The following is a 13,024-nucleotide window of genomic DNA, read 5'->3' on the forward strand; positions in this document are numbered from 1 at the left end:
AGAGAGAGAGAGAGAGAGAGAGAGAGAGAGAGAGAGAATCCCAAGCAGGCTCTGCACTGTCAGTGCAGAGCCTGAAGCGGGGCTCGATCCCATGAACCATGAGATCATGACCTGAGCCGAAATCAAGAGTCAGGTGTTTAACAGACTGAGCCACCCAGCTGCCCCAAACTGGTCTGGTTTTTACTTTTATTTAAAAAAAATCAATTTCTATTTATAATAAAGTGTCTCAAAGAGCTAGAGTAGGGCAAAATCAATAAAAACAATCAGGGGCGCCTGGGTGGCTCAGTCGTTAAGTGTCTGATTTCGGCTCAGGTCGTGATCTCGAGGTCCATGAATCTGAGCCCTGTGTTGGGCTCTGTGCTGACAGCTTGGAGCCTGCTTTGGATTCTGTGTCTTCCCCTCTCTCTCTGCCCCCCACCCCCGCTCACATGTTGTCTCTCTCCCAAAAATAAATAAACGTTAAAAAATAAATAAACAAATGAAAATAATCTATTTTGGCAATCTTACCCGATACCCTCTGTGTCCTTTCACGTTCTAGCCTTGCCTCTAGAGGACGCCTTGCGTCCAGGTTTGAGTGGCCCTCTGTGTTACAATCCAGGGAGAGTCCAGCAGCCCCTGGTGCCCTTTGCCTCTGCTCCTGTCCCTCCTGGGATCTTGGGCTGGTTAACTGACTTCTACACTCTGCTTCTCTGTTACGCTTCTTTGATGGCAATACATTAAGATCTGCCTTCCACTCATCTCAGAGACACCAGCTGGTCTCAGATTCATCTGTCTGGGTTTTAGTTCACCATTTAGGGGATTTTTCTTGTTTTGGCTTTTGAAGGAGGGGCGGGACCGAAGTGTTTTTGTAGAATTGATCACTAAATCCACTTATTTCTAACTACCCTATAAACTTTCATGGACTGATGTATTTTATTATCAGTTTCCCTCCTCGTTAGGCACCACCACCAACAGGTACATTTATTATAAAAGGTAATTTATTATAAAAGAATACTATCAATCAGGATAGGATTATGATATATCAATGTTTCCGTTTACCCAGTACTTTTCATGCACTATAGCATTGGGCCTTCCTAACAATTAGCCTGTCAGGTGGATAAAGCAAGAATAACCTGGTCCTGGTTCTACCGATGAGGAAACAGGGCGAAGCCTAAGGAGGTTCCATCATTTGCCAAAGGTGGTGAAGTGGAAGGACGCTGGTCATCAGACTGCAAATCCTAGGAAGATTCAGTCTTGCTGGTAAGGGCCGCCTACCAGGACTAAGACTCATTAGGAAAAACTTCATTACGCCTCAGTTTCCTCACCCGTGAAATGGGGCCATCAATACCCTGCTGGGTCACTGAGAGGGTAAAATAAGGTGATGCCTATGGGTATCAAACACATAGACCATTGACATCATTACGGAAGGGGTTCAGCTTTGTTGCTTTTCTCCTAAGCTTCTCTCTCCCTCTCTCTTTCTGTGCTGCCAGTTTGACTCAGCTCTGGTTTGATGGGAGCATGGAGGTCTGAGCCTGTGAATGTGATCATGCCCAGAGAATGGCATGAGCTGGAAATTCATCCAAGATTCTGGGAAACTCCACCTCCTCCACCCTCCACCCATCAGGACCTTGATATTCTGGGCCAGACAATAACGCATTGTGTGTGATGAGTGTTGATGCCTTAAAACTAACTCTCCAAATAGCTTTTATGGGGTGGCCACAGAAAGTGGGGAAACTTCCCATTCCTCGAAGTCCATTTTTAAAACAGATGTACATGATTTGAAAGCTTGGCTGGAGTTTCAACCCAGTCCTACAGGTCTTTACTGGCCGACCCTCCCCCACCTCCCCACTGTGTGGTTACTAGAAAACGTAAAATCACACACATGGCTTGCGGTGTATTTCTACTAGAGAGCTCTGCTCTGGCATGCGTGTATACAAGAGGGTGGAATTTAAAGGTTACGTGACACAGAGCCACTGCACTGTTCCCAAGTGAAGGAGTTGTGTGTCCCAAGCAAAGTGCCCCCCACTTTCCCACTAGGGGTCAGAACCCCTCCCCTGCTCACCTGTTGTACAGCTGTTGGGAACTGAATGTATAGAGCACGTATAGGGTGTTTCCTGCCAGAAAGGCCAAGATCCACAAGATGACCAGCACCGATCTCTTCTCCTGGAGACAAAACAAGAGATTTGTAGGGATGCTGCAATGCCAAAGGTGCACATGGCAAAACATTCCAGAATGTTCTCTGACAAGTGCCAATTTCCCCCTTTCTCAAAGGTTTGGAAGAAGCAGGGCTGATGGTGAAGGGAAGGGTGCTGGAATCTTCCCATCCCACTGGAACCCAAGGGGTGGTCACAGAGAAGGTGACAGAAATGTGGAAACATGGGGTGCCCGGGTGGCTCAGTCGGTTAAGCATCTGACTCTTGATTTTGGCTTAAGTCATGATCTCATGGTCATGAGACTGAGCCCTGCCTCGGGCTCTGTGCTGGGCATAGAGCCTGCTTAAGATTCTCTCTATATGATTCTCTCTCTATATATATCTCCCCCCCCAGCCCCCCCCCCCCCCAAAATGTAGAAACCTGCTATGTGAAAAGGCAGGAAGGCACTACAGTTAGCAGAAGATTCTGGAGATGGACGGCCTGGGTTCAAACCCTTCGTCTATAATCAGAGGGCTGGGCAAGTTACCGAAACTCTCTGCATTTCCCTCTCCTCATCTGGAAAATGGGTATATACTGTGTCTCCACAACAGAGTTGTGAGAATTGACGTGAACGAAATGCTCAGAACAGTGCTGTATGCAGTAAATGTTAGTTCACATTTAGTGTAAAGAACTGAGGCACAGAGAAGGTAAAGAGCTCTTGCTCAAGGGCACTTGTTTGAGGTCTCTGTGCCCTCATTTGAGGATGGGAGTTTTGCTAAGGATTAAGTAAAGTTTTAAAGGTAAACATTCAGTCTACCATGGATTCATGTTTCAGGCTCAGTGAATGGTAGGACTATTATTCAGACTTTACAACCCAGCAATAGATTCAGATCTACAGGTTGGCAAGTTCCGCTCCCACTTTTTCTAGGACTTCTGGGCTACTATCCTGGCCTGGCCATTCAATACAGGGTCACAGTTATAGGGTTAGATTCAAGTTTGTACACGAGGCCATCAAAGACTCTGCCCAAGTCATCCCCGCTTCTCTCTCCAACCTCATTTCTTTTTTTAGAAAAAAAAATTTTTTTTAATGCTTATTCATTTTTGAGAGAGAGACAGAGCATTAGCGGAGGAGGGGCAGAGAGAGAGGGAGGCACAGAATCCAAAGCAGGCTTCAGGCTCCAAGCTGTCAGCCCAGAGTCTGATGCGGGGCTCGAACTCATGAACTATGACATCATATGAACTATGAAGTCGGACGTTTAACTGACTGAGCCACCCAGGCGCCCCTCTTTTTTTTTTTTTCAATTTTTTTTATTTTGGGGGGGGGGGGGGGGGGAGAGGGAGAGAGAGAGAGAGGGAGAGAGAGGGAGGGAGGGAGTGGGGGAGGGCAGAGAGAGAGGGAGACACAGAATCCGAAGCAGGCTCCAGGCTCTGAGCTGTCGGCATAGAGCCCAACATGGGGCTCGAACTCAGGATCCATGAGATCATGACCTGAGCCAAAGTCAGATGCTCAACCAACCGAGCCACGCAGGTGCCCCTCTCCAGCCGCATTTCTGATGAGTCCCCAGGAAGACGAGAAGGAAAACCTACTTGGTTTCCTATTTCCCAGCAGCTTCTCCAGCTGAGAGCGATCCCAAGGAATTTGTGGAGAAGGCACAGAGTAGGGTGCATGCATTCTGGGGAGACATGCACACAGACCCCTGTGCTGCTGACTCTCAAAAGCTCATCTTTTCCTGGATCAGGGTGGCTGCGTTGCTGGAATCAGATGAGGTCATAACTCTCTCAGTGTAACCTTCCCTGCGGTTTTGGTAAATGCTCCACTGTCTCCAGACACAGATCAGTGCTCCGTGCACGGTTACAAAACACATTTCCATAGAGTAGACAAAATAAATGCATCTGCATCCACCCATTATTCCAGGCGTGGTCAAGGTTAATGACCCTAGAAACCACCTCCAACCAACCCACGGCTCTTATCAATGTGAATAATCTACTCAGCAGCCCTTCTTACTCCAATAAATAATGGATTCCAGCCTAATCCTCCTGTAAATCCAAACCAAAGGAGGAATACAAAGAGAGAATTAGCAATGCCCTGGGAAGCCAAACTCTGAAGGACAAAGAGGAGAGTTCTCTAGCAGTAAGTTGATATTTCTAAACTTACTGAGGGTCATGCAGAATCTGTTTTGCAGAAAATATGTACAGATGGGCAAAACATCACCTGTGTCTTCATAGGGCTCAAGGATCCCTGCCTGGAATGCCTATCGATGGATACAGGCACTCTTTTGCCCCCTAAAATGTAAGCCAAGGCACCACTTGGATGTTACTGCATTAACAGAGACAGCCAGTCCTAAAAGTGCCCCACTGTGGCGTTGATCAACCTGCTGTTCTAACAGCAGCAGAAAGGGGTGTGCACGAGGAAGAGGAGACCAAGGGTGATGAGGAAGCTATGGCCCCATGCCCAACCCTGGGCCTCAACATGCTCATGTGTCAAATGGAGACCGAGCTGCCCTCATAGAGGCCCAGATGCTTCTGAGAAAGACCCAGAGAAGGGTCAGGGAGGATGGTGGCTGTTCTGGGATCACCTGCACCGCAGAAGGGGCATGCTGGTTACAAGCAGCTCAGTTAAACGTTGCCTCTACGGAAGGCCCTGTGCTAAATGCCTAGGCACTATCTCATTTGAATGGTTCATCTTCTAGGGCGGCACCTGGGACTGAGATCACCAAGGTAACCTATCCAAGGGCCTGTGTGCAGGTGGCTGGAGAAGCTGGGATATCAGCCTGGGGTGAGCACAGCCTGTGGGCCCAAGGCCCCGGTTCAGCCTGACGCCACCACTTTCACGGACCGTGTGACCTCGTACGCCAGGCACGTAGTGTCCATGAGCCATCGTTTCCTCACTGGGAAAATGAGGTAAGAACGATTCTGCCTCCCTCCTGGGCTGCCGGGACAAATCTGCAAGATGAGCTGTGCCGTCTGCCCAGCTCTGTGCTGGGCGTGGTTAGCGCCAGGCGGATATTAGATGCCAATTCTGGATGATGCTGGTGTGAAGCTGGAACGCCGGTGGGATGGCCTTAACCGTGAGAGAAGCCAGGCAGATGAGGGTGCCGTGGGCAGGCGTGGGGGCGAGACGCTGCTGTCAGAAAGGTTGAGAGAAAGATGGCAGGCGATGTGTCCGGGGGGGACAGGCGGAAGAACAGCCTCTCACAGGCCTCCCGTAGGTGTCCCCGTCCTCATCCCTGTAACCTGTGGATATGTCCGCTTACATGGCAAAGGGCATTTAGGTTGCTAACCAGCTAGCCCCGAGATGGGGAGAGACTCCAGGACTGTCCAGCTGGGGCTGATGTAATCACAAGAGTCCCTAAGAGTGGAAGAGGAGACAGAAGGAGAAGGGACTAGGGGCAGGTGGGCACAGAGGTGGAACATTGGTTGCTGGCTCAAAGGAGGAAGAAAGGGGCCATGAGCCAACCCTAGCACCTGGGAAAGGCAAGGCAAGGGGATCACCTCTGAACCCTCTGGAAAGAACAGTTGTGTTGACACGTGACCCTCACCTGGAGAGACCCACTTCAGACTTGCGATCCACAGAACTATAAGGGGGTAAATCTGTATCGTTTTAAGCTGCTGGGTTTGTAGTCACGCGTTACAGCAACCTCGGAGACTAACTCGCCAGGTGACTCACCTTCAGAGAGACCTGTTCTCGCAGCGTGGAGTTGGCATAGGCAAAGGTGCTGGCCATCCCGATGCACACGGCAATGCCTGCGGGACAGACGAGGGTCTGACACCACCCACTTAGACGCATCGGGCCTGGCCCTAGCTTACTGGGGACCGTGAGCAACATTAAAAGGTCACTACCCTCTATTGCTTCACACCCACCAAGCAGCAAATTTTCTGCTGGACACATGCCAAGCTCCCCAGCACAGAGGAAGAAACAGGCTCAGAGAAGGTGACTGACTTGTCCCAGGTCGACGGAGCTGGTCAACCAGGACTGGAACCCAGGACTCACTCAGAATCCCATAATCCTAAGCACCGTAAGCACCGTGCACCATGGAGACCTCTGCTGCCTTGCCCTGGCACTCGGGGTGAACCCCTCCTGCCCCCGACCCGGCAGGTGAAGCCCCCGGTTGACACACCTGGGACCCGCTGGACTCACCGAGCTTGTGCTGGAAGCACACTTTGGCCAGGAGGATCAGGATGAAGGGCAGGCCTTTCTGGAGCCAGCAGACCACGGCCTTCAGCTCGGACAGGGCAGGGGCGGGCGTCCCTGGCTGCTCGTCGCCCCCCTCGTCGGAGTGAGCGCGGTGGTCCCCACCCACGTGCTGCAGCAGCGAGCTCCCGCGGTGGCCGCCATGGTGGAAGTGATGGAGGGGCTGGCGGTGGTGGTAGGTGCCCCCCTCGCCCCGGCCCCCGCCCTCCTCCCTGGACGCTGGCATCTGGATGAACACGTCCCCTCCTCCGGCCGATGCCCCCAGCACCAGGCTGGATGGGAATGGGGCGGTGGGGAGGCTGCTGGCAGGGAGGCCGGGGAGGCCGGAGAAGAGTGCAGGTGGGGAGGCCGCCTCTGCCTTCAGACTCTCAAAGACGCCGCCTTCATCCACGCTCGCCTCGGAGCTGAGCGCTTGGCTGCGATTTCTGGGCCAGGAGGGAAGAGAGAGCCCCACCAAGTCAGAGAGATAAGCACCCCAGTGGAGGATGGGTGGGGGGGTACAAATAACAGTACCAATATTGTTACAGGCTGAATCGTGTCCTGTGTTGCAGCCCTAACCTCCGGGACCTCAGAAAGTGGCTGTACTTGAAGACATGGTCTTTGTAGGGGTGATTAAGTTAAAATGACGTCATTAGGTTGGGTCCTGATCCAATAGGACTAGTGTCTTTATCATTATTTTTTTTTAATGTTTATTTATTTTTGAAGGAGAGAGAGAGAGAGAGACAGATCATGAGCAGGAAGGGGCAGAGAGAGAGAGGGAGACACAGAATCCGAAGCAGGCTCCAGGCTCCAAACCGTCAGCACAGAGCCCAACGTGGGGCTCGAACTCATGAGCTGTGAGATCATGACCTGACCAAAGTCGGACACCCAACCGACTGAGCCAAACAGGCGCCCCATGACTAGTGTCTTTACATGAGGAGATTAGGACACAGACACACAGGGAAGACCCCGTGAGGACAAAGGGAGGAGGAGGCCATCCACAAGCCAAAGACAGAGTTTCAGAAGAAACTGACCCTGTCCACACCTTGATCTTGGACTTCTAGCTTCCAGAACTGTGAGACAATAAATTGCTAATTTTTTTTAAGTTTATTTATTTATTTTCAGACAGAGAGAGAGAGAGAGAGAGAGAGAGGAGAGAGAGAGGAGACAGAGAGAGAGAATGAGAATGAGAGGGATAGGGGCAGAGAGAGAGAGGGGAAACAGAGAGAATCCCAAGCCCCAACTTGGGGCTTGAACTCACAGACCTGTGAGATCATGACCTGCGCCAAAATCAAGAGTCTGATGCTCAAATGACTGAGCCACTCAGGCACCCAAGTGAATCCCTAATGTTTAAGCCACCCAGCATGTGGTACCTTGTCACAGAAGCCGTGTAAAACTAACACAATAATAATAGCAGTAGGGGCATAACATTTATTGAAAATGTACTGTGTGCCACTTTTCTAAGGGCTCCTCATGGATTATATCATTAAACCTTCCAACCAACCCCATGAATTAGGTACTAATAATACCCCCATCTGACAGATCAAGAAACCAAGGCACAGAGAAAGTTACATGTCCTGAGCCACATAGTTGGTAAGAGACAGAACAAGAGAGATTCAACTAGCTAACTCCAGAGTCTACTTTCTCAACCTCTATAGTTTACAGAAAAGCTAGCACAGAATCTATGATCCCAGAATCCAGATTCCAGAATCTATGAACCTCAGGAACTCAGAGACCCCTGGCCCTATAATCTTCAATGACTCCCAGTTTCCAAGAGGGCCCAGCCTCTTGGTCACTGGCTGGTACTTGGAGAGCAACACACAGTATTAGAAGTAAAGTAAAGAAGAATCAAGAGAGAAGCCCGCATTCAAACTCCAGCTCCACCCTTCCTAAAGATCTTTTTTTTTTTTTTAACGTTTGTTTATTTTTGAGAAAGAGAGAGTGAGCGAGGGAGGGGGAGAGGGAGACAGAAGATCCTAAGCAGGCTCTGTGCTGAGAGCAGAGAGCCCAACATGGGGCTGGAAGTCACAAACCGTGAGATCATGACCTGAGCTGAAGTTGGACGCTTAACCGGCTGAGCCACCCAGGTGCCCCTCACCCTTCCTAGAGGTCTTACCAACCCTGCACTGTTTTCTTACCTGAAAAATGGCATAAACATCATCCATCCATACAACTCCTGTGGGATCAAATTTAGAACATCCTTTTCAATGTACCTAGCACATAGTAGGTGCTCAATACATGGGGATGATTACCTCTAATCCCTAGGGAAAGACCCCCAGGGCCAACTACCCTCTCTAGTTCCAAACAAAGCTTGCTGTATTGGAATCCAGCAAAGGATTCTGTGGTTTTTTCAAAGTCATCACTAGAGGAGCAGAGAGCCCAGAATAATTACCCCATAAGAATGGAGAGACCCCCGAACTGGGTACACTTTCCATGATCACGAGGACCTGGAGTTCTGGATGTCTTCTGTCTTGGGCTTGTCTTCTTTTCAAATGGGACCATTTGAAATTCAGTCTACACCACAGATATAAGTGGAGCTGATTTGCTATATGTGCATGTGTCGGGGGGAGGAGTGAAGAGCCTCCCTCCCCTTCCCTCCCTTCTCTCACCCTGCAGTAGGGCCCCCGAGGCACCTCCCAGACCCCTATGGTACTTAAAATACACCATGACCTTCTTGAATGTGAGAGCTGAGTCTCATTCATTCTCTGGACCCCACAACCCAGGGCACACAGTAGGCACCTAATCAATGTGTGCAAGCTATCATCCAGGCACATCACACTAGACTCTGTATAATCTACTGTCCACTCAAGAGACCAGGATGCTTTTTAAAAAACACATAGATGATTATTTCCCACTAAAAGAGCTTCCCATTCTAAACTTCCTGCAGGCACAGATAAACACCCTCTTCGGACAGGGGCTAATGTCATTCCTCTTTTACGGATAAAGAAACAGACTCAGAGCTTCCGAAAAATACAGGTGCCTGAGACCCTGTGTTAACCAACTGAATCAAAACCTTTGGAGGTGGGCCCTGACATCACTAGTCCCTGACAGCCCTCCAGGTGATTCTAATGGTCACTCAGCACTGGGAATAGCACTTTAGACAGGGCCCTGCTCCAAGAGATCAAACATCATGATTGTTTGTTCCTACTGTCTCTCTCCTGCCCAGCACAAATGCACCTGGCACACAGAGCACGCTCAAAAAATACTGTTTGAAGTAATGACCGAATGAACATACTAAAGGCTCTGAGAAGGCCTGCAACTGCATTAAAATTTTTGATTTTGTTGAAACTTCGTGTTGCCCAACCTTATTTGACCATCGAATTCTTTAAACTATTCACATCTTATAGGACACTTGTGAAACCCAGCAGGGGAAATGCTGACCTGGAGAAATCTCAGGGTTGGCGTCTCTGGCTCCACAAACTTGACCTGGGGGGAAAGTTATAAACCCACCCCATGGCCCATCCCTGCTGGCTCCAAAACCCAAGAGATGTATGGTCTTACTACCTGGGCTCGGGATAACATTAAAGTAATATTAATAACAACAACAACAACAGACACCATGGCTATGACCCTCAAGGGGCCGTGAGCTTTTTCTGCACTTCAAGAAACTGAGCTCAGAAAGCAGGAGTTCTGGCAGGTGCCCATGCTGACCCACATAGGGGCCAAGCTTTCTCCCCCATCGGGCCATGGAAAGCCTTCCTGGCCCCCTGTGAGCTCACCAGCCTGGAGTTCACTGGGCTCAGGGGGCCTGCAGTACAATCAGGGAAGACTCAACCCACCAAGGAGCTTTTTATAGCTGGCCTCCATTCCCTGGGCCTCTCCCCGGTATCCAGCCGAGATTTCAGCCTAAATGGGAAAGAATATTCCTTGGAGGGCAGAGGCTTCCAACTTAACCACTTAGGGCCCAGAATGTGAGGCGGCCCAGGAGAAGTAGGTCCACCCAGATAGGAGGCAGTCGTAATGCGGTGACTGAAAGCATAGACTATGGTGGGCAATGGACTAGGGCCTGCTGCTTCCTGGCTGTGTGACTTCTGGTAATTTACTTCCCCTCTCTGAGCCTCAGTTTCTTATCTGTAAGAACAGTGATAAAAATAGTCCTGACCTCGTCAGGCTAATGTGAGGGTGGCACAGGGTAGGCACACAACACACCATGGCCGTTGTTTTTCTGCTGTGGTCTCTGCCCCCAAAGACCTCATGGTTCACTTGACAGCAGATGGCAATTGTGTCTTCAGAGGCTAGGACAGCTCCAAGAGGCACGCTTATTACGCGCTGGATACCGTGTTCCTGCATTTTCATGCTCATTCACTCATTCAGAAACAACCCTGAGTTTTATTATCCAGACTTTATGGATGGGGAAACCGAGGCTCGGGGGTGAAGTTGCTTGCCAAAGGCACTGTAGATGCAAAATGGCTAAGCTGGAGTTTTGGCTAAGGGTCATCTGACTTCACGTCACTGCTCTTCCTGGCAGAACAGGCAGGCTTGATGCAAAACTCAGTCTTAATGGGACCAGTTAATACTCTTTGGGATTCTGTAGTCAACCTTGGGGTTGTGGGGGACCCCGAATTGGAGGCGAAGGAGGAAAAGTTCAGTTGCCGGCTCCTCGGACGTATGTGCCAGCACAGGGGGAGAGCATCACAATCTAAGAACAGGTCCCCATGGTGTGTACTCTCTTGGATTTCACCAGACAGTAATTCTAGCTCGTGAGGGTTTTAACCGTGTTTTCTTAGATTTTCTTGGTCTATGTGGCCTCTGTTAGAGGGCCAAAGTAACAGCCAAAGTTGTTTGTATCCCCAACCGCTTCCTTATGTGCGTCTGGCACACCCAGCCAATATTTCCCCTGCTCTAAATCCCCAGGGCCAGGTACCAGAAAATTAGAGAACACCGCTATAGCCCAGAGCCTGGTGACATTATTCAAGCTACGCAATCCTAAGCCGTTTCCCCCTGATGCACAATAAAAGCTATGGCCTCTGTTTACTCTTTGCTTCTTTCTGCCTCCTGACTGGTGCTTCCCCACGTGGCCCTGCCTGCTAAGGCGTGTCCCTCTCTCCCAGGAAATGTAAGCAACAGAAATCTTCTTCCACCTCTAGAAGTTAAAACCTATGGGAACAACCTTGGATGCAGTGAGTCAAGTGAATCACCTGTCACACAGGCTTAGGGAATGACCATCAAAGCAAGAGCAAGCTGCGATGCACTGAGAAACATATGCCATCACTGGGCAAAGCAGTCTCCCACCAGATCTCCTTTGCTCATCTAACAAATAACCCGAGAGGCAGGTGTCACTCAATCCAGATTTGGAGTTGCCCCTGACGACCCGAGCCCGGAGCCTCCGGGTGGAATGGACCCGGGGGAGGTCTACCTACCTTTCAGGTGGACCGTTATCCGTGTTGCTGCTGTGGCGTCTCTGCATTTTCCTTAAGACCTGAAAGTCAACACATGGAATGAGCTAGCGTCTCTCAACATTCCCATTGCCCGTCAGATTGCCGAGGCAGGTGTAAACAAATATGACTCCTATCTCACATCCCCAGGCCTCTCTCACATTCTGTAAACCCTGTTTGCATCTGTTATGTCATTCAATCCTCCATTCAACATTCGATCCCAGTGAGGAAAGTGTTATCACCCCATTTTGCAGATGAGGATGTTGAGACCCAGGGGTGGAGGGAGTCTTCACGTGAGAGGAAGCAGTGGACCGTGCAGCAAAGAGGTGTCGGATGACAGGAGGTAAGCAGCGGACTGGCAGTACAAGACATGGCTTCTGGACCGATGCTGCTCCTAATTTGCTGTGTGACCTTGGGCAAATCAGCAACCTCTCTGTGGCCTCAGATTCCCCATCTGAGGATGGGGAATGGGGGGTGGGGGGGTGGGGAGCGGGTGTGGAGTTGCCGAAACCCAAAGCTTCCTTCCAGTCCTCCCGTTTAATAAAGTGGTAATAAGGATGTGAATTCTCCCGGAGACATGTCACCTGGTTCACGGTGAGGAGCCACATGGACTTCAGAACTCCATGTTGATGATGCTTGAGGTGGGCCTTCAGGGCTCCTGATGGGATGTGACCGCTAGAGTCCAGAGAAAGCAAGCCTCTCCCTCCTCTTTCTCTGCAGAGGGATGCACAGGTCACCAGAGCTCATCAGGTTCCAAACCTTGAACGGAACAGAACACTTCAGGGAACAGTCCATGCGATGGCTTGAGCCTGACAATGTCTTAGGGCATCACGGTAGCTCTAAGCATGTCTCTGGTTAGCCTCTCACTGATCCCTCTTTAGGACTCCTGGGGATGTTATCTCAATGTTTTTTGCTCTATTGTCAAACTATGAGTCCTGATTGGGGAACACAGAAAATATGTTTTAGGCCCTCCAATGGCATCACACTGCAACCCAAATAAAATCCAAACTCTTTATGGCCTACAAGTTCGGCCTGATGCAGCCTCACCTGTTTCCAATCTCATTTCCCTCCACTCTTCCTTTAACCGGTTTCCTCCAGCCATACTGGCCTTTTTGTTTCTCATACTTGCTGGCTTGTCCCTGCCTCAGGGCCTCTGTTCTTGCTGTTCTCTCTCCCTCCAATGCTTTTCCTTCTGTCTAGCTCCTCAGGTCATATGTCACCTTCTCCCAGAGGCCTTCTCCTCTCACCCTCCTGACCCACCATGTGCCCTGTCTCATCTTCTTCATAGAACGTACCATTTACTTACATGTCTGCCTATTTATCATCTGTCCTCCATTAGAATGTAAATTCCACAAAAGCAGGCACCC

General features: G+C 50.1%; 1 protein-coding gene across 1 annotated transcript in view; it reads right to left on the bottom strand.

Annotated features, from left to right (window-relative positions):
* The window catches only part of RNFT2 (ring finger protein, transmembrane 2), a 14,413-nt gene extending 1,981 nt beyond the window's left edge, over window positions 1-12,432 (bottom strand). Inside the window, exons 1-5 of the mRNA XM_049619582.1 lie at window positions 12,242-12,432; window positions 11,643-11,701; window positions 6,250-6,728; window positions 5,779-5,855; window positions 2,042-2,142 (exon numbers count right to left, since the gene is read on the bottom strand). Of these exons, the coding sequence (XP_049475539.1) occupies window positions 2,042-2,142; window positions 5,779-5,855; window positions 6,250-6,728; window positions 11,643-11,701; window positions 12,242-12,265 (740 nt within the window). The 5' untranslated portion in view covers window positions 12,266-12,432. The remainder of the gene's footprint in view (window positions 1-2,041; window positions 2,143-5,778; window positions 5,856-6,249; window positions 6,729-11,642; window positions 11,702-12,241) is intronic.
* Between the last annotated feature and the right edge of the window lie 592 nt (window positions 12,433-13,024).

Source organism: Panthera uncia (assembly GCF_023721935.1).
Source record: "Panthera uncia isolate 11264 chromosome D3 unlocalized genomic scaffold, Puncia_PCG_1.0 HiC_scaffold_8, whole genome shotgun sequence".
Lineage (NCBI taxonomy): Eukaryota > Metazoa > Chordata > Mammalia > Carnivora > Felidae > Panthera > Panthera uncia.